This window comes from Nematolebias whitei, chromosome 15, assembly GCF_014905685.2.
Source record: "Nematolebias whitei isolate Nwh7 chromosome 15, NemWhi1, whole genome shotgun sequence".
Taxonomy (NCBI): Eukaryota; Metazoa; Chordata; class Actinopteri; order Cyprinodontiformes; family Rivulidae; genus Nematolebias; species Nematolebias whitei.
The window spans coordinates 24,733,313-24,754,752 of NC_056512.1; the positions used below are offsets into that span (position 1 = coordinate 24,733,313).

Below are 21,440 nucleotides of genomic sequence, written 5' to 3' on the forward strand. Positions count from 1 at the left end.
CACACATTAGGTCTTAAGCATCAATCTTTTTAAAAAATCCTCTTTTCGTCCCTTTGTGTACCATCACTTTTTTAAATCTCTATCCTTTCATCTCTTCCCCATCTCTCCTTTCTCACTGGTTATGTTTCCCTAACAGGTTTGAGTTTCCAGACCAGTTACCTCTGGATGAGTTCCTCCAGAAGCCGGACTCCAAGGACCCAGCGAACTACATTCTACATGCGGTGTTGGTACACAGTGGGGACAACCACGGCGGCCACTACGTCGTCTATCTCAACCCTAAAGGAGACGGCAAAGTGAGTGTTAGTGACGACAATTTTTTCAAACAATTTTCATGAATTACTACGAGTTAGTTTTTGTACCTTGAATTTTTGTTGTGGTGTTTTAGGATCACTTACTAAATGTTTACTTGTGTCTAGAGATGTTTAATAAGATGAAAAGTAAAATTAACACAAAATACGTAAATATTTGGAGATTGGGTCAATTTTCAGCAATGTTAAAAGCTGAGCGCCTTGAAACTAAATGAGTTTGACTGTTCTTAAGTCTGTTAAAATAGCTGCTCTCATGTAGGAACGTTTTCTAAAACCTAAATATTTTTTGTGTAGATTACAAGCTTTTAAGCCTTAGAGTGCCGTGTCAGGACAGCACCATCAGTCTCACTGATCTAGTATATTATCCTTAATTTTTTTTCGTAAAGCATTTTTTAATTTGATTACCTAAAATTGTCATTGCATTTAGTGGTTAACATAAATACAGATCTTGAGTGCTTCCTGTGTTTCAATTTTATTCTCACTGTCCTTGAAGAGACCTTGATGCACATCCTTTGTTCCTTTATCCTCGCATGTCTTCTGCAGTGGTGTAAGTTTGATGACGATGTAGTGTCACGGTGCACCAAGGAGGAGGCCATCGAACACAACTACGGTGGGCATGACGACGACCTCTCAGTCCGCCATTGCACTAACGCGTATATGTTGGTGTATATCCGCGAGTCAAAGCTGAGTAAGTAACACTCCTCCTTTGTACTACATATTACAAGTACACTGGTGTGCAATATTGTTTGAGTTTTTCTTCGAAGACTGCTACGAGGCACACACCAGCACTTGGATTAGTCCTCATACACTTCTCACTTGTACCATGTGTTCTATCTCAGGCGAGGTGCTCCAGCCCATGACTGATGTGGACATCCCTCAGCAGCTGGTGGAGCGTCTGCAGGAGGAGAAGAGAGTGGAGGCACAGAAGAGGAAGGAACGCCAGGAGGCTCACCTCTACATGCAAGTCCAGGTAAGAAACCAGAAACCGTTTTCTTGATTCTCTACAAGAATTGTTCATACTTAATACTATGGGAGTTTTGTGTGCGTGTGTTTGCAATTCAAAAACTTCACTTTAATAAAGTTTATGTCGTGAAGTTTATAGAATCTGCTAACAAGGTTAAGTCAGGTCACCTGGACAGATTCTTCTTTGATGAACAAAGAAGCAAGAAACAAAGACACTTTGTCAACAAAGAAGAATCTGTCCAGATGACCTGACTTAACCTCGTTAGGTTTTTCTACCTGAATTATTGAGCTTGCATCAGAACGCGTGAAGGATTTTAATTGTATGAGCTTTCCTAGCAAGAATAAAAGAATGCAGGACATTGCAATGACATTAGTTTGAATGAATTAACTCAGTGGTGTCAAATCCAGGTCTTCAACACCTGATTTAAATAAATGTGTGAATAACAGGCTTCTGTAGAACCTGAGGATTTGCTGATGAGGTCATTCAACCATTAAATCAGGTGTGCTGGAGCAGAGACATGACCAAAACAGGATAGTAGCCCTTGAGGACCTGGATTGGACACTGCTGATTTAACTCAACAATTGGTTGATCATCTGAGCACAGCGTCTGAATCAAACGTTGCCACAGCTTGAAAACATGTTGTTTTATAGAAACAACAATTACTTTTACCAGGGGTAGATATAAGGACATTTTCCAGTTTAGCAAAGCGGTAATTTTTATTTTTTTCATTTACCCTTTATTTATCCAGGTAGTCTCATTGAGCCACGAGAACTCATTTTCAAGAGAGACCTGTTTTAGGGAGCAGATGGGGGTTAAGGGCTTGCTCATGGGCCCAGAGTGGGGCGAATGAGGGTGGGGGCAAGTGTGGGTGCTTCGCCTACCCCACCCACAATTTTGATGTTGTCAGGGTCAGGGTGTGAATCAGCGATCTTCGGATCACAGGCCCACCTCTCTAACCTCCTTTAGCTAGAGAGCCTGTATTTTGTGCCTCTAGCTTAGTGATATGTCAGTGCCGTGTGGGGGTGGGAGAGGTAAACTCAGTTTGGTAGACGGGGTGCTCAGTTCTGTTGACGGGGTGGGGCACCCCGCCTGTATAATAGTAGGGGAAACACTGAGTACTGTATCCAGGACTGTACCGATCACATGAGTAATATTAAAGTTGATTATCATGTGTTGTGTACATTTTTATTTTCTTTGTACAATATTATGTACTGTACGTACATCTCTCCGACACTGCACACACCTGCCATTTATCAGACAGCACAACCCGCCCTGCGTTAATGGGGTCAAACTGTAGCTCTGCTTCTCTTTATTTGTTTAAAGCAGCGTCAGTTTAATCCCTGTATCATCATTAGGTTGGGATGGCTTTAGAAAGACCACAGCAAACACAATCCCCCCCCCACTCCATTTTTACAGATGACGATAATCTGTTGTGGCGACTTAGAACTTTATTTCATGTCTATTTCACTTGTTTGTCCACTGGACATCCTTGAGGCGATTTCTTGTTGTCCCAGCCGAAAATAGGTAATCTGGGACAACCAGAAACCGCTTTATGTCGACCTCTGTTCACAGTATCGTATAAAAACCTAAACAAAAACTTGACTGACGGTGAAGCCTGGATCTTGTGTATGGAAAAGTTGCAATGTCATTCCTGCTCATCCACCAGCTGCCTGATAAATCACCTTAGTATTTCTATCTGTAGTGCCATTAAAGAAAAAGCCTAGTAAGGTATTTTGTACTCTGAGAAACTCTTGTGGTCATAACCTCAATAACCTTGGAGAACTAGACCGTTTGCTATCAGGGTGCATGGTACCTGAACAGACACTTTACCATAAGTCAAATAAATTGCATCCATTTTGCAGTTAGGAACACACTAGGGGCTGATGCAGAGTTCAGGAGCCTTCTTCCAAATCAGATTAACAACCTCACTTCGTCTTACACCACACAGCATTTCTGTCCACTGTTTTATTACCCCAGACTTTATGACTTCAAGCATGATCATCTAAATCAGGGGCTCTCGAACTTTTTGGGTTCAGGGACCCCCTCATAATCTTCATGTTTATTAAATAATTGTCTTCAGTTTGTCTCTTTAATGCAATGGAAATATTTGTTTAACATAAATACTTATAGTATTAATACAATTTTTAAACTTTTAAACATGAGCTATTTTTCATTCAAGACACAATGAACACAATTTTTAATTTCAACTTTCAAAAATTGTAGTTTTGAGAAAATTAACAGTATCAACAACCACTTTAAAACTTAACATATTCACATAATGAACATAATAAATGTATTGCAACTTCAAATTATTACAGAAAACTCTTTACATAAAACTGAACAGAATCATAACAGCAGTAGTCAAGTAACCAAGTAACGGGCTTAATTTGTAAACTGATCAATGCCTGAAAGCAAATATCAGGGGGTCCTCCCCCAGAAATGTTTGAATAAAGTAGATGCGATTTCCTGCATTTTAGTATATTTTAACAGGTTGTTAAACATCTATGTGCTTGTAAAAAATTATTTAAAATTAATGTAGTTTTTTTTTTTTTTTTTTTTCCCCTTGTCCTGTTTGGCATTGTGACAATTAGAATTATTGTCTGAGTGTCAAGGTGAGGCCCAACAGATTTACTTTCACAAGCAGAGCATTATGGCTGGCCTTAATGCTCCACTTGATATATAAATTTAATTTTATTAGAATATGCTTTGGGTTTGTTTCAGATGTAATGGGCACGGGGACGGAAAACAAAGAAGATAACAAAGCAGAAAAGTAAGAGAAGAGTTAAAATGTAAAGAAGGAGATAGGAATAGAGGAGAGGGATAAAGAGAACACAAATCAACATCATTGAAGTCTGCCTCTAGACCTGTGGAAAGAGAAAAAAAAGACAAAAAAAAGCCGACAAAACCAAGAAACCACAACAACAAACGACTTATTTAATGATAGTTATAACATCATTAGAAAGTATTTTATACATTACATGGTAATACAAGATATATTTAGTGGCCACCACAACCCAACTGAGTGTGTATCTGATAAACACCTGAATCTAAACACCTGTGTGAGCATGCTTATCACTATAAGGTTTCTCATAAAAATGTTCAATAGTGGATGTGGGGACCCATAAACCCGTCCCCGTAGGACACGAAGGTAACACAGGGAAGCCCGGAACCACAGACACACAGCGACCCCCAAGCCCAGAACTCCGGTAGTCCCCCAACATGGACACCCGCACCCCCCAGAGAGAGAAGCAAAGGAAAGCCCCGGGTGATCCCCAGCAACCACAATGCAGAAACTCCAGGAGGCCGTAGCGACGAGTCAACAGGCCCCGCCGGCAACCTGCCCCTCCAGAGTGGATCCGGCCATGGACACCAAGCCCCGAGTCCCAAGGTCATACCACCCCCCAACAGAGGCCCGACAGAGCCAGGGCACCTAGGCCCCTGCAGGCAGCCACCAGGGCGGGCCTGCACACACCCCACCACCCAGCTGCTGAGAGCCGCCAATGCACCGGCGGCAGGGGGACCCACCACCGGGGGGGAGCACGACCCACCAAATGGGGGGCCAAAACTGGTCCAAGAGAGGGGGGACACCCAAAACCCAACCTGAGACAAACAGGCACACAGAGACAGCCCGATAGAGCCTCTGTTGGGCCGTCCATGCGCCCCACCTGCCCAACAGTGACCGCAAGCCGGCCCCAGGCCGGGGGCCAGAGCAGCAGGGAGCAGCAGCCGATGAAGACCGGCCCAGCGCACCAATGCATCCCTAAAGCCCCACACCACAGGCTGGAGAAGTCCCGGCATGCCACCCATGCACCCATGCAAATGTTTGAATAAAGTAGATGCGATTTCCTGCATTTTAGTATATTTTAACAGGTTGTTAAACATCTACGTGCTTGTAAAAAATTATTTTAAATTAATTTAGTTACCGTATTTATTTTTTGAGGACCCCCAACCACTGGTCTAAACGATGGATCGTTTCACTCTATGACCCAACAAATGAGGCTAATTTAACATTTGGAAAATAAGCCCGTTTTGTTTGTGTTTGTCTGCTGGTGATCGGCTGCTTGCGAACTGTTAGGGCTCATAATGAACTAACTTGAAATATTAGGGTAATTATCTCCAAACACATACTGTGCTCTGTCGAAGAGAAGGAAGGGCAGGAATCGAGTGCCAGCTATGTCCTATATATACACCTTAAATAATCAAAGTGTGTGGATATGTGTATATGTATATGTATATAGATATAGATATAGTGGGGACCAAGATGAAGTAGAGGTAGGTAGGGCAGCCGACTGGGGACCAGAAAGTCACAGTTCGTCTCCCAGCCATTTCCACATGTTCTGGTGTCCTTGAGCAAGACACCCAATCCCTGATTGCTCCCCGAGTGCTTACATAGTTGCCCACTGCTCCACCTGTGTGTATGTGAAGTGTGTGGGTTAAACGCAGAGAACTAAGTTCATCATCGTATGAGAACACACAATCTCAGACTTCCCTTCCCCTGAGTGTGTTACTTACTCAACAACTCTCTTATATACAATATCATAATTGTGATAATGTAGTTTGTTAGGTTATCTGTTAGAGCACGTCTATACTGTCATTCTGTGATAGAATTGTAATGTTGGTGGAGAAAATTGACTTTCTTTTCTGCACCAACTTTATGTGGCCAACCATTAAAGCAATGCTCATCTCTGAAGTGGTAAAAGGGACATTTTAAGCACCGTGTGATTTGTTAAATACCTCTAGAAGTTCATATCTTTGGCTTTTTTAAGCTGTAAATGGGCTGAGAAACAAACTCCACATTGTACTTGTGGTTGTATGTCAGCTGCAACAAAAACTTGACACTTTTATGTGTTTTGCATTACTGTTTGTCAGATAGTCTGTTTTTATTAAAACATTTTTCAAAGATCATTAAAAATAAATGCAAAATATAAGTAGCCACTGGGCTCTGGAGATGGTTCTTGCAGACGTTTACTATCGGTCACTGAGGTTGTCCATCTTCTTTCCTTTGAGTAGATGGTGACAGAGGACCAGTTCTGTGGCCATCAGGGCAACGACATGTATGATGAGGAGAAAGTGAAGTACACCGTCTTCAAGGTTCTGAAAAGCTCCACTTTGCAAGAGTTTGTCCAGAACCTCTCCCAGACCATGGTGAGTGGCTTTGTTTCTCAGATTTTTGGTGAATTAAAAAGCAGCTATGAATTTCTGTATCCTTGGTGCCGCAGGGTTTCCCTCAGGACCAGATGAGGCTGTGGCCCATGCAGGCCCGTAGCAATGGAACCAAACGGCCCGCCATGCTCGACTACGAGGCTGACAGCAACAAGTCGGTATGTGCTGTTTTTTTGTGCTCGAGTTTGAGAGCAGTTTGTGACGAGCAATTTGTGTAGTGATTCTGGTCAAGTTCAGTTCAAGTGTCATGCTCTTGTCATTCTTATTATTGGGTTTTAAAAAAAGATCTGTGTTGTGCTGCACTGCTTCTAGTACAAGTCTTATTTAATTAAGCTAGTCTTCAATGAGAGGATGCATTTATTTTAGAGCAACATTAAACCTAAATAAACGCTCTTGGCATTTGAATTGTTTTTAAATATATCACTTGGTAAAGGTCGTTCGTATCGTCAGAAGCATATTTTTAAGTATTTGTGTGTGCTTATTTCAGATGATTGACTTGAGTGACAATGAGAACCCCTGGACAATATTTCTGGAGACAGTGGATCCAGAGATGGCAGCCAGTGGAGCCACGTTACCCAAGTTTGACAAAGACCGTGAGTCCTACACATCAGCACTCATCGTCGTTACGTGCAACAGCTTTACACGCATTTTTAAACAACATCCGAATGAGAAAACTTGTTAAAGTTGTCAGTTACTCTGCAGAAGTAAACAAATGCAAAAGAGAACTGTTATGGTGTGACGATATGACTTCTGAGGACTGTCTGGTTAGAAGCTACATGTTCTTTAGCAACTCCCTGATATCAAATATCAGATTCACCATTTCTGTATTTTTCTTAATGTTGTGGGACAACGTGAAAAAATAAAAACTTTCCACAGCTTCCCTTCAGCTGATATGTGAAAGATTGTAGATCTCTGAGTCTGTTTTGACCAAGCAATTCAACATTTAGTTTTTTTTTTCATGTCAATGCAATTGTTAAATTGCTTCTGTTGCTACTGTTTCTACAGTGATTATAATGACTATAAAATGATCACTGCTTTCCTGTAGAGCTTCCATAAATAGCACAGAAACTTCAAACCATGTGTTCTGTGACGGATCAGGAAGACATTTTGGTGCTTTTGTTGTTGGCCCAAACTTGTTCAAAATTCTTACACCTCCAGGTGCCACTTCCTGGCTTATTTTCTGGCCCTGTTCATGATAAATTACTGTATTTTTAATATTTTTTTATTTCAAAACATTTTTGTTTGAAATGCATGACTTTGTTTCTTCATGGCTTCTATGTTTCTCATTACCAGAGGAAAACGACATGGTTGTTCATACACAGAATACAATGCACAATTTTATTTGTTTATTATTACTATGGTTCCTGGAAAAAAAAAAATCCATTATCGTTGCAAAAAAAGGTAACTGGACTGTACTTAAATAGCACCTTTCTATTTAATCAAGACACTCAAAGTGCTACAGCACAATCTGTGCTCTGATTTACCTCCACACACACATTCATACAGCACTACAAGATCTCGCAAAGCTAATGTGAACAAAAACACATTAACGTTGGTTGAGGCAGCTTTGTATTGTCTTTGTGCTCTTGGTTAATTGGCAGCAAGAATCAAGTAAAAAGTTTGTGAATCTAAACGTGCTGCCACAGTAATGTCGTTGTGATACAATTTCAGACACTTATTTAAGACGTACCTCTTTTTTTGTCTCTTTCAGATGATGTCATGTTGTTCTTGAAGATGTACGACCCCAAAACCAGAAGCTTAAATTATTGTGGACATATCTACACCCCTATATCCTGCAAAATACGTGAGTGGAAATCAACAAGTTTTGCTGAGATGAAGCAAATGTTTGCAAAGTTCTTGAATATTTCTTGTTTTCCTCCTGCTATAACCAGGAGACTTGCTGCCAGTCATGTGTGAGCGAGCAGGGTTTCAGCAGGAAACTAGCCTTATCCTCTATGAGGTAATTTATTATTGTGGCGTTTGTTTTTAAGTCGTCTTCTTTGTTTCACTTGTTTCTTCACATTATCAAGTTGTCTCTTCTGGACACGAGCTTAGTCTCCTAAACTGATTCACTCTTCCATGCCGTCATATTGACTTTTTGTTGTGTGGTTCTTGTTCCACCAAATAACTTTATATTCAGGTTTAGGTTTAACTTCCTCCTCCGGTGCTTTATGTGCTTTAGGAAGTAAAGCCCAATCTAACAGAGCGGATACAGGACTATGATGTCTCTCTGGACAAGGCCCTGGACGAGCTCATGGACGGCGACATAATTGTCTTCCAGAAGTAAGTTTTGGCTCGTGCATTCAGTTTAAGTATTTGGAATAAGAAGACTTACAATTTCACAATCAAGACAGATTGTTGATTCATTTGTAAACCCTTGTTCAAAACCATTTCCTGCTCTTCACTCAGTGAACTAGTTGAGGCTGAGGATGAGTTTGTGTGAGTGTGCATTGGCACACAAACAGCTGTGATGCTTGTTGGCAAATGTGACTGAGAAAATTAGACGTATAAGGTTCCTATCTGGTTTCAGAAAGTATATAAAAGTTTTAGAGCTGCACAAAACGTATTCTAAATTTGTTTTCATCACAATCTAAGGGTTCTAAGGGTCAGTTATTGCAAAGTCCACTTGAAAGTCCACTTGGACTGCAATTAATCAGCTTTCTTTACCTGCATTTTCCTTTCTGGGGCTTTGGGAGCTGGTGTCCATGTCCAGCTGTCCCCACAAGAGGCGGGCAACATCGTGGACGGGTCACATGTCCATCACAGGGACATCCATTCACACTCTCACACAATTTAGAGTTACCTCCTCTGTTGGAGGAAACCAAAGTACCTGGAGAAAACTCCATAAGTGCATGTGGAGAACATGCAAACCTACATTGAAAGGCTGGGAACCTGCATCCTCCTGCTGTGAGGCGACAGTGCTGTCCACTGTTCTACCTCGCAATAAATCTTGGGTCAAGTACCAAATTTCAAGTTTCATGGTCAATGATAATAATAATAATAATAATAGGTCGATCTAATTGGCTGTCAGTGGCCTTGATGCCCACACCTGGCTTTAGACTGTGGTGATGATGGAAGATAAAGTGAGCAGAATGAGGGTTTATTGCAGTGGATTTTGTGGGGATAAGACTAATATTCTGATCAAATTAATCTTTGCAGAAAAAAGGTTTAGGTAGTTGTTTAACCTCAAAATCTATTGTGAAATCAGAGACAAAAATTATATTTTTTTCTTCAAAGAAAATAAAATCCTCTTTCCATATCTAGTAAGTTTACATGGTCACAGATAAAGAAATTTATCGACTCTTTTCAGGTCAGAATTGGCAAAAAAGAAAAAAAACTGACAAGAAAATTAGTAACTCTTATTGTGTTGTAAGTCTGGCTGCAACACTAAAGTAATGTCGACTCTAAACGTTTCTCTTGTGCTTTAACTGCGTTTTATAAATTTTTTGTTAACCACCTCCTTCAAACTTGCAGGGACGACCCAGAGAACGACAGCAGTGAGCTGCCTACGGCGAAGGACTATTTCCGGGACCTCTACCATCGGGTTGATGTCATTTTCTGTGACAAGACCATCCACAACGACCCGGGCTTCGTGGTCACGCTCTCAAACCGCATGAACTATTTTCAGGTACATCCACTTAAATCTGACCCTTAAATCTGAATTTAAAGAAATTAACCAAGGGCAGCTAAATAAATACAATCAAAGTGGTGCGTTTTAGGATTATATCCATAATGAGATTAAATTATGACAAATATTTGGGGAAATGTGTTTTATGTAATAATTTTTAACCTCTGTTGCAGTTTTGAGACTAAAAATCTTTTTAAAAAATGGCCTCAAACCCCAGAAGTTTGTCAGCTTGATGTATAAGTCTTAATCTGCTTTAGTTTTCATTTAACTTACTGCCACAGATTAGGTGTGATGGTGTTTTTGGTGATAGCCTGCATGTTTTCGGGTGTTTGTCAGGTGGCTAAGACGGTGGCACAGAGGTTGAACACGGATCCCATGCTGCTGCAGTTCTTCAAGTCCCAGGGGTAGGAGCCTTGTCTCATCCACACACACACAAAACACATTGTTGTTGGATTACTAATCTGTTGCTCTGATCAGGATTTTCTTACATGTTAATGTTCTGTAGGTCAGGAAGTTCAAAAATGTGTAATGACGGGGAAGAAATTATAAGATACCATTTAAGATTTGATCTTTAAATAGTCCTTTATTGTGCTTTTATTCACTGATTTAAGTTTTAAAACAGTCTTTCAATTGAGATTTGTGCTGCTTGTGTGAATAACAAGTTTTAGTAGAAATGTTGTGTAACCTGTCCCCCCTCCACCTGTCTCTTCGTTTTCCTCTTACGCCTCCCTCTCTCCCTTCTTAACTCTTTCTCTCTTTCCTCCCTCTCTTGGCCTGTTTTCTCTCCGTCGCTCTGTCCTGCCCTCCGTTTCCTGTCTCCTGTTACTTTTCCTTCCCTTGGTCGTCCTCCCCCCCTGCCTGGTGGTGTGGTGGCCAGGTACAGGGACGGTCCAGGCAATCCTCTCAGACATAACTATGATGGGACACTGCGAGACCTGCTGCAATTCTTCAAACCTCGGCAGCCCAAGAAACTTTATTACCAGCAGGTGGGGACAGCTTCAAACTGAAACAAGATGTCTGCCATTCGTTTGGTGCTTTCTGTGTCACGTTACCATCTGTGCTACGTGTCGGTCGAGTCTGCGATTAATATCTTTCGACATATTAGTGTTCCTAACTTTTTCTAAGCCAAACTTTTCATTTTACCTTCTCTTTTGTGTCCACAGTTAAAGATGAAGATTACAGATTTTGAGAACAGGAGGAGTTTTAAATCCATTTGGCTCAACAGCCAGTTCAGAGAGGAGGTAAAACACGTGGCAGCATATCAAGCTCCTGAACTGTCATTTAGTCAAAGAAAAATGTAATTATTGATATGTTGGTGCATGTTTGACCTGGGCAGAGAACTAAAGTCTGTTTATTTGCAGGAGATCACCCTCTACCCTGACAAACACGGCTGTGTGAGGGACCTTTTGGATGAATGTAAAAAGGCGGTGGAGCTGTCAGAAAACGGCTCTGAGAAGCTCAGGTATTTAAACTGCTGCACACATTCATCAAACGGGCCAATTATAAAAACTGATCAACACCACAAAATAAAACAAACAAAAAAAGCAGTCTGTTTATGTGTATTTTTATTTTTTCTTCATAAATGCATAGAAGGAAATTTAAAGAGTCCAGTAGCGTCATGACACTAAATAAATTAAACTCATTAAAAAAAAGGAAAGTCAAAACCATTTTAGTCAAAATTAAGTCGTTCGACTTTAATACTTAAGTCACTGCATGGCAGAAATTCAGTCATTGTTAAATAACAGTTTAACTCAACTTTTGTTTTATTTGTGACCTTAAAGACACATTTTACTGCAACGTTAGTTTTTATTCTAAATGTTTACACTGGAAAATTAATTTCTGTTCAGACTGTTGGTCTCCAATTAATGGATCAATTATGTCCTTAAGTAAATTAGATTCTGGGTTATTAAACATTCAGGACCATACATGAGCATGTTTTATTGTTTCTGTGTGTTGTTTTGTGTTTTTACATCAACTCCAATCCAAACGGCCTGAAGAATTTCCTCACATGTAAAAATAAAATAGTTTCTGGCTGATATATTTTTTTGCTGCCTGTGTTAAGTTTGTTTAAATCTTGATTTCCTATGTAATGTGAGTTTCTTCTTCTGAAAATCATTATTTGAAGCGTTTGAACAGCTGCTGCCATCCTCACTTCCCCCTCGTGTCTCTGCCTGCAGGCTGTTAGAGATAGTAAGCTATAAAATCATCGGGGTTCACCAGGAGGACGAGCTGCTAGAATGTTTATCTCCTGCTGCCAGTCGCACCTTCAGAATAGAGGTAAGTGTATTTCCACAATCCCCTGTTTTACCTTTTTAGTATATTTTTAGCAGTTTTACTTATTTTGCCACTTTCCAAACCGTCAGCCTCAAACATTTTGTGAGCATCTGATTCTTGCTGCTTTGGTACTTAAAGATATTCCAGCTCAACCATTCAGCCTCTAACAAAAGCCTGACCTCTTGTGCTGCACCTCGTCTTTATTCCACCTTTGCAAGAAGCAGGATGCTGAAAGCGTTAACTATCAGTTCTGATAAAATTCTTAGTGTTTTACAACCCTGTTTTAGTCCACCGTCCGTCATTTCTGTAACTCTTTCTAACATTTGTGATTTTACTGTTCCCTCCTTTAGGAGATTCCTTTGGACCAGGTGGACTTGGACAAGGACACTGAAATGTTAATCCCGGTCGCTCATTTCCATAAGGAGGTCTTTGGCACCTTTGGGATTCCCTTTTTGCTCAAGATTAGACAGGTGGGTGAACGCCTGAGACAGCTTCAGTGTCCGTCTGGTTGGTTTCCTCCTTTATTCACTCCTGTCCCCCCACACCCACCCTGCAGGGTGAGCCATTTCGGGAGGTTATGAGGAGGATCCAGACCATGCTGGACATCCAGGAGAAAGAATTTGAGAAGGTACATGTCCTACTTGGGACTCAACACTTTCACCAAATTACCTTTTTTTCTTTTTAATGTCCTGTTGAAGGCGGGAACGTGTTATGGTATTGTTTCCATTCACACTAACGTCTGTAAAGTTTCTCTTGTCCGGCACATAACTTCTGATCAACGCGATAATTTAACTAAACTTAATACACATATTCATAATCCCTAGACGAAGTGTTGCGTACACATCACAAATCGAAATCAAATGCTATACAAAGTCTTTGCATGTCCGATTCATTGCTATAAATTGCTGTAAGACTGTTTGTCAGCGAGCGTATGATGTGCTGTATGCTGTGAGGTTTGATACATTTGCTCCTGTGATTGCTGTGGAAACTCTCGAAAACACTTCAAAATTTGAGCACCAGACATTTAAACATGTATATTTTTAAACAATATTGACTAATTTGGAAAATCTTGTTCTTGATTAAGATAAGATAGAACTTTATTGATCCCGCAGGTAATTAGGTTCAACTTGAATTCAACAATACAGAAAATAAACACTAAAATCTAATGACATCCTATCTTGAGCACAGAGTGAAAATCAAGCTCTCCTAATGTAAACCTCATGTATTAACATGGTTTTAGTCAGTAAGAAGGTTTTTTTTTTCTTGTTCTTAATTTTATGTCATATTCTAAGCCTTTATGTTAGAGCTGTAACTTGTTTCCTGTTTCTCCTGTAGTTAGTAAAACTTTAATTTGTGATCCAACAAATATTCAGTCAGATGAGTCCCATTAGGATCAGGCTGTTTGAAATCTTTTCTGCCTGCTCACCCAGCCTCAACATGGCTGCTGTTCACTGAGCGCAGCACATCCAGAGGTTTACTAAATCCTGTTTCCTGTTGAGTTTGACCTGGAGAGAGGCCGAATTGTTGAAATAATCACACGCCCCAACAGTATCTGTGCAAAAGCCCTACAGCAGGGGTACATCGATCGTAAAGGTAGTATGGGTAGATCACATGGCATTAAAAAATAGACGTTAGCCTATTATCCATCTTCACCATGAAATTTGTCACGTGATTGACATAGAGGACAGCCAGTCTGTGGTCCTTTACACGACGTGAAACCGCAGCCTTTCTGCTGCTGTTCTGCTGCTGTTCTGCTGCTGTTCTGCTGCTGTTCGGCTGCTGTTCGGCTGCTGTTAGGCTGTTCATTTACAGACTACGGCCCTCGCTCTGAAACGGAAGGTTTCTGAATCCAGGGGGCCGTTTAAACGATGCGTATACTGAGTGAATCCTAACCTTTCACTCTGGTTCGGCTGTTCATTTACATGATACCAGTCCCCCACTTTGTTGAATCCAGAGGTTTTTCAACCCAGGTCTCAGAGTGGAAGTTTTCTGGTGGACCGCCTGCAGAGGTGTCAAAAAAGTCCTCCGCAGATGTGTTAAGGCACATGCACACTACAGGCGTGTATTTCACTCAAGTGCAGACTAACGGTATATTTCTATCAACAACAATGGTGGTGAAGTTCTGTGTTACGACTGATGGAATATATTTTGGGTCTTGTAGTTAATCTACACTGGAATGTAGCTGCTGTGACCGACATCTGTGTTGGGAAGAGACGCCAGTCAGATCCAGTTTGAAATCGCTGAATGGGCCTGTCGAGGCAGGCGTATATTTCACACGTCCCACTGTACTATAACATACTAAATGTACTAAATAATAACATTAACAATAATAAACAGTATTTCTGTTAGTGGTGGGAGATGTAATGAAGCTATGTGAGCTAAATGAAGCTATCTGGATATTATGCAATTCAAATTATGTGATTTTAAATGATGTGAAACATGTTGCATGTTAAAGTTGAAAATGATATCAGGTTTAATTTTTATTTATTCATTCAACACCACAAACTGTATGTCACACAAACGCTGATATTTAAACTGAACACTATTAAAAACACGTTAACCTAGCTGTAAACTACATTAATGAACTGTACTCTTCCTCTCTTGTCAGCCTGGGCACTGGTGCCATGTTGTTTATCTGGCTTGTTCAGGCTGTCACTCCTTTGCTTAATGTAGTTTAAAATGTTGAATAGATTGAATTAAAGAACCGAGGGGAGTTTTAACTGAATTAGTTGCTCCAACATCTCCCTTCGCGTCCTCCTGCACTGCCGAGGTGGTGTTCTCTTTGAGAACCAGTCCCTCTGGTGGGAGGATAGCTTCTCGCAGGGGGGAAAAAACAAAACAAATTGTTGTTGTGTAACCGAAATAAACACAAGCAAACGTGATTAAGAACGTGTATTTACCTGCTGGAGAATTGCTCGATGGCTATTGATTACCACAGGAGTAGGAAGTCCAACATAATTCTAGAATTGTCCAATAAACAAGTCCAATAAAACTCTAGCATTGCACCACTCGGGGGGGCTGCATGTTGGAGCAGCTTTGTTCCCTTCATTCTGAGTTGTTGCTTTTGAAAACTGTAATTCCTCTTTTTCTGGATGTAAATCACTTTTTTTCAGATGATTTACTTTAGTATCGGATGCTGTGCAGCTGGAAGGATTTTTACTGAAACCTTTTTACTTTTGGGCATTTATGATGTGTAACCATGGCAACAAGGCGTTTTTTAACAACCAGGAGCAGCTGATTAACGTCTCAAAAGCTTAAAAATCTCAACTACAGCCCCAAATCCCAAATGAGTTGAAAAGGAGGCACCGTGGACAAATTCCCGTCAACCTAGCGGTGGTGCTGAAGTACCTGACCGCTGAGATCCTGGAGCTGGTGGGAAACTAGGTTCATGACAACGGGAGGACCGGGATCAACCCCCGGCACCTTCAGCTGTCTCTGTTGTGACGAGGAGCTCGGCAGACTGGTGGGAGGAGTGACCATTGCTCAGGGAGGAATTCTGTCCGGCCTTCAGGCAGTCCTGCTGCCCAGGAGGACCGAGAGGCCCGCCGGATCTGACAGCAAGCTGGATCCAGGTGGACAGATCAGTATCTGTGGCCAGATTCTTTGGATTCGCCGTAGAAGATCCTTCCTGCCCACAGCTATCATCATCTATAACAACTCTTGAATGAAACCAGGATGATTAGCTACAACAACACGTAACTTCCCTTTAAGATTAATAAACTATTTTTGACTTTAATAATTTTCTTCAGTTCGGTCTGCTTATCGACCGGTGTCGACCTGAAGCGGTCTTGTTTGGCATCAAATCCGTCGACTCGTATCCAAAATCTGGCGTTTAGTTTTGTATTTACTGGACTTTCAGCCCAGAGGAAGGACCTTACAGACCGCTGTCCCAGGCAGTGCACATGCGGTGAATGTACAAAATTCACAGCGCCAACTAATGACCTGGCATGGCAACTACCGTGAATTTGGGGGTGGGGGGTGGGGGGTGGGGTTTCCTCCAGTTGCATGTAAACACTTAATGCGATCTGTGTCGACGCAGATTTTTTCTTGACTCAACATTAAAAAAAATACCCTACGATACATTTCCCCCCGCCGTGTCCGTGTAAATGGGGCCCAGGTCTCAGAGTGGAGATTTTCAGGGGAGCCCCACTGCGGAGTTGTGAAATGGTCCTTAAGTGTAGTCCCGCGTGCACACTAGAGATGGCTGCAGTGAAAAGTTCTTCTGCTATAACAGCGGTTTTAATAAATGGTAGAGAGCAGAGTGTTTTTTGTGCTACTCTCCCTTTTTCAGCATGTAGGATCAAAACTAATAAAATCCAGGGTCCAAAGAGACTTGGTGTATTCATCAGTTTGGACATAAATGACATGCAGACACTGCATGCACAATGAATACAGCTGAGCCCTCAGGGTTGCCAGATAATTTAAAAATATATTTTTTACCCCCTCTTTTTCTGTGCACATGTTCAATTAACACTACACACACCTCATCTTAGAATATCTTTACTTGGCACATATGACGGTTTAGGTAAAATATTATCATTTTAAAGCCACAGTACTATAGTTCATAATTTCTTATTTGGCAACCCAACTGATATGGAAACTGCAGTGTTTGCATGTAAATCCACTCATTTTTTATTACCCCCAATAAACATTGAAAAAACGCGTAACGTTTCTAGAGGTTCTCGTGTAAACGGGGCCTTATAGCTTTGACTTGGTCATTTTAAAAGTAGCTCGCATTCTGAAAAGTGTGGGCACCCCTGGAAGGGTTAGGTGGGAGTGCTGTTGAAGTTTAAACCTGGATGACTCCTAAATCTTAGAAATTATGGCAGCTGTCGGCATTTTTGGAACAAGCAATGTTTTCTTAAAAAAAAAAACATTTTGGGATTTACCTTAGTCAACACAAAAGTGACTGACTCAGTCATATTTACAGTATGAGCTAAACTTTGGTGTGGTAGTAGATAGTGAGATTCAACAGCTTTGCTTGAGAACGCATGTAACTTTATTTTAAGAATTTGACTAAAGAAAAAATATAACTGTTTGTTTAAAACTCTTTATATTGCCCGACTCCTTTCATACCAAGGAGTGCAAGACGTTGATTTTATTTTTGATGTGGCCTACTTAAATTTTTTTTAATGGAAAAATTAATTGCGAAACTACCGTTGAATTGGGGAAATCGGTCTGTATCCTATGATGTTCTCTTCCTGTTGGTCAAACCATGATTTTAATACTATTACAACTGAGTGAAGTATTTGTTTTTGTGTTTCTTCAGTTTAAGTTTGCGATTGTAATGATGGGCCGACATCAGTACATCAATGAAGACGAGTATGAGGTCAACCTGAAGGACTTTGAACCACAGCCAGGTATTTACTGCTGCTGACAGCACGACTAAAGCTACAGATTGAGTTTGAGAATTTAATTTTTAAATTTACAAACATGAACTAGAATTTTATAATGGCACTCACGAGCTGATGCTGGTCTACCAGGGTTCCTATGTAATCTTGTAAAGTTTGTAATTTGGAGAATTAGTACAGACATTTATTTCTAGAAAATTCCCCCATTTCCTGTTTTGAAAAAGGTAAAAATCCAAACATCTTAAAATGATTTGCCTGACAAGCCAGAGTGGTTTTCACTCTGAAAATTGTAAAATAAATGAACATAAGCACTACGAGTTAGCATTTGCATCACGTATTGCAGGTTTATTTATGTTTCAGGCGTAACTATTCAGATTTGTTACCATGACAGGAACAGATGTTACTCTAGTGTTTTTGGAGTTTTTGCATGCTGTTTCTAGTTTACATTCAAAAGCCTAATAATTCAAACATACAGTAGTCCCTCGATTATTGCGGGAGTTATGTTCCACACAAACCTGTGATAGGTGAAAAAACGTGAAGTAAGAACAATATTTATTTTAGTATTTGTATATATTTTAAGGCTTTATAAACCCTTCCCACACTCTTAAAATGTTCTAAACTCTTAGGTCCACGTCATTTTAACAACATGCGTACTGTATTTTTCGCCCTATAAGTTGGGGGTTTTGCATAATTTGGATGCCCTTTGACTAATACGCCAAAGCAACGTATTTATGGATTTTTCCCATATTTTAAAAAATTTTTTGGCTGAGATATGACGGTTTTCATTTATTCTCTGAAAATATTGAACACTATCATTTTCAGCCACTAGATGGCACTCGAGTAGTATGGGTATGCCGTTTTGTCATGTAATGAGTAAAAATGGCTATTAATGACACAATCGGCTTGCCATACACTGCCACCGTCATCTGCCTGGAGCAAACATCAAATCAGCTTCAATTTGCCGCGCCTCCCCGGCGAAATGCAACCGATTTGACCATTAAAGTGCATTCATCAAGTAAAAGTTCAACTGAGACACACCTTTACTATAAAGTAGAGCTAACAAACAATTGTTTTTAGGTGGTTATCTTGTTAAATTTCGAATAAATGCACAGCGAGTCCTCTTGTGCACGTGCCTACTTCCGCGTATCGGCTTTTGAAATACAGCTGATTTGACCGTCAAAGTAGAAAAGTTAGACTGAGACACGCCTTTACTATAATTTCGAGCAAACAAATTATTGTTTTTAGGTGGTTATCTTGTTAAATTTTTGTTAAAGTCCTCCCGTGCACGCCCTGGCGGCCACCATTTGGCAGTCGATCGATTTTTGGCACAACACATGGGCACATTTCCGGATCCACATTTCCAGGTTGTCAGCAGTGACGCGTAATAGATGCGACATATACGGCGAAGCGACACATTTATGGATTTTTTCCACTTTATTATGCAAATTTAGACTGATTTGTCCTATAGGGCGGTGCAGCGTAAAATATGGTATATGTACTGTACAGTACTGTAAAATTTTACTCGCCAGCTCTGCAGACCAGCAGTTCTGTTCTGGTTCGGCAGACCTACCCTGCAGTGATGAAGCCCCCCACCCCCGCCCCGTCCAGTTGAGCTTCAGGAAGCTTCAGGATTATTTGTAACTTACATGCCAGTTCTGTCAGCTTCATAGGTGGATCGTTTTACTTCTGACTTTGCGTTGCAAAATGTTCCCTCCGTTTTGACAGAAAGCAGAGGCTGGAAGCACTGTTGGCTTCTGGGTAGTGTAGTTCTTTTTTTTTTTCTTTTTACTGGCATTCCAGTGTAGGCTTATTGAAAGAAAACTATAAAATGGCAAAAGTTTAACTTTTTATCCCGTACCATCCCAATCACGTAATATTAAATAATAATAATAATAATAATTAATTTGTGAAACAATTTAAAACAACTACAGCTGCAACAAAGTTCTGTACACATAAAATCAAGAAAGTTTAAACTTTTTTTTTTTAATTAAAAATCAATATTATTAAAGTTGACATTTGTTGAAAAACCGTGAACAAGCGCATCCGAAAGTTGAACCGCTAAGTAGCTAGGGACTACTGTATCTGCAGTAAATTTAAAGTAAACTTTTTGTATTTAGAAGTTGAAAACGACCCCAAAACACACTTTTGAAATCTGGAAACCTCAATGTGGAAACGTATGAAACATTCATTGAGAAGTGCAGAATTCTTCTGGTTGATGAACGGGCTCGCAGTAATTTAGTAACGTTTGTCTGACACCTGTTCAGTCTTCATGCTCAAAGGTTTTTAGTTTTAGAAACACATAAGGGTTCAATAATTCGTACTCAGCTGCTAAAATAACTTTTATTTTGGATTATTAGCACTTAACGATGGCAGCAGGGGACTCATGAATGTGAACGTGTCTCCTCCATAGGTAGCATGTCCCACCCGCGCCCCTGGCTTGGCTTGGATCATTTCAACAAAGCTCCAAAGAGAGGTCGCTACACGTACCTGGAGAAAGCAATCAAGATCCACAACTAAAGCAGCCTGCCCTTCCTCTTCGTCAAGTCCCGCTCCGCCTCCCTCTCCTACTTTAACAAACCATAACCACAGACTGTAACCAACCGTGTGCGTGCGTGCGTGCGTGTACGTGAGTGCGTGCGTGTGTTCGTTCATCACCGTTAACACCCGCCTGGACAGCTCTGCAACGGCACCACGTCTCCAGAGATACAGGATCTCACTGCAGCTGACAGATTCTTCTTCAACCACAAAATAAATTGCACCAACCACCTCCCGACTTGATTTTTGTTGTACATTTTCTAGGTTTTTGTTTTGTTTTGTTTGCTTTTTTCTTTTATTTGTCTCCCTCTGAGGCTGTTTAGTTGTCCCTCCCTCCCCACCCTGGCTTTTCTACCTGTTCACTGCCTGCTTTTTGTTGCCTGTCTGGAAGTGGGAGACATGAAATTAGATTTTAAGCTGAAAAGTGAAGAGGAATTCTTTTGTTTCCTTTTCCTTGTTATTCACCTTTTCTGAGGTTAGGGTTGTTTTTTTTTTTTTAATTGTTTTGTTTTCTCCCCAAGGAATCGTTCTGCTGTGTGCAGCATTTGATGAGTGTTGGAGAGGACTAAAGCTGGGCCCCTGAGGGTGTTTTTAAATATTTGTTTTTGTGATGAGGATGTTCTTCAGAAGAAGCTGGTGTCCACCCTGAGGCTCGTTGTCGAGGTTCCTTAAGAGTTTCCTCTCCCATCCTATAGCGCAACAAAAAACAGTATTTCCAAGTTTACACAAAGTTCTTTCTCACTTAGTTTGGTTGCAGGATAAAGTACATTTGTTGTTCCTTTTATGCAGATCTTGTATAATAAAATAAAATAAAAAAATCTGCAAAACGGCATCTGTTTAAAATAAATGGAGAAAAAAGATTTGTCTGTATTTCATCTGGAAGGTTGGCCCTTCAGAGGCTTCTCAGGACTGGCAGATGTACACTGGTTGTGATTTGCTCGGTGGTTACATCACAGAAACAAGTGCACAAACTGCCCCCTCATAATTTTCGAGTATTTTAAAATTTAAACGAGCGTCATTTTTTTGTTTTTTTTTCTGCCTCCACGTGGTTGAGAGGAGAAGCTCCGTCGTTTGGTCGAGCTGCAGACACTCAGAGCCCCGCAGGTGTAGAGCCAAAACCAGCAACGAAAACTACAAGGAAAAAACACTTCAAGCCCTATAAACTTATTTTTCTTTTCATTATTTTTAAGCACAGATGGCATGCATCCCTTCAAACG

The 21,440-nt window shown here is 40.6% G+C and overlaps 1 protein-coding gene across 4 annotated transcripts in view; it reads left to right on the top strand.

Moving 5' to 3' along the window:
- The window catches only part of usp7 (ubiquitin specific peptidase 7 (herpes virus-associated)), a 34,734-nt gene extending 14,273 nt beyond the window's left edge, over positions 1-20,461 (top strand). For 2 of the 4 annotated variants that reach the window (XM_037688909.1, XM_037688908.1), the window contains exons 13-31: positions 137-299; positions 852-996; positions 1,148-1,278; positions 6,283-6,417; positions 6,492-6,593; positions 6,923-7,028; positions 8,147-8,239; positions 8,328-8,395; positions 8,618-8,718; positions 9,910-10,063; positions 10,400-10,467; positions 10,941-11,049; positions 11,227-11,304; positions 11,425-11,525; positions 12,241-12,340; positions 12,688-12,807; positions 12,894-12,965; positions 17,607-17,697; positions 20,099-20,461. In XM_037688909.1, coding sequence (XP_037544837.1) covers positions 137-299; positions 852-996; positions 1,148-1,278; positions 6,283-6,417; positions 6,492-6,593; positions 6,923-7,028; positions 8,147-8,239; positions 8,328-8,395; positions 8,618-8,718; positions 9,910-10,063; positions 10,400-10,467; positions 10,941-11,049; positions 11,227-11,304; positions 11,425-11,525; positions 12,241-12,340; positions 12,688-12,807; positions 12,894-12,965; positions 17,607-17,697; positions 20,099-20,205 — 2,044 coding nt within the window. In that variant the 3' untranslated portion in view covers positions 20,206-20,461. The remainder of the gene's footprint in view (positions 1-136; positions 300-851; positions 997-1,147; positions 1,279-6,282; positions 6,418-6,491; positions 6,594-6,922; positions 7,029-8,146; positions 8,240-8,327; positions 8,396-8,617; positions 8,719-9,909; positions 10,064-10,399; positions 10,468-10,940; positions 11,050-11,226; positions 11,305-11,424; positions 11,526-12,240; positions 12,341-12,687; positions 12,808-12,893; positions 12,966-17,606; positions 17,698-20,098) is intronic. The other 2 variants (XM_037688907.1, XM_037688906.1) reach the window with 2 other exon arrangements.
- Positions 20,462-21,440: the final 979 nt, after the last annotated feature.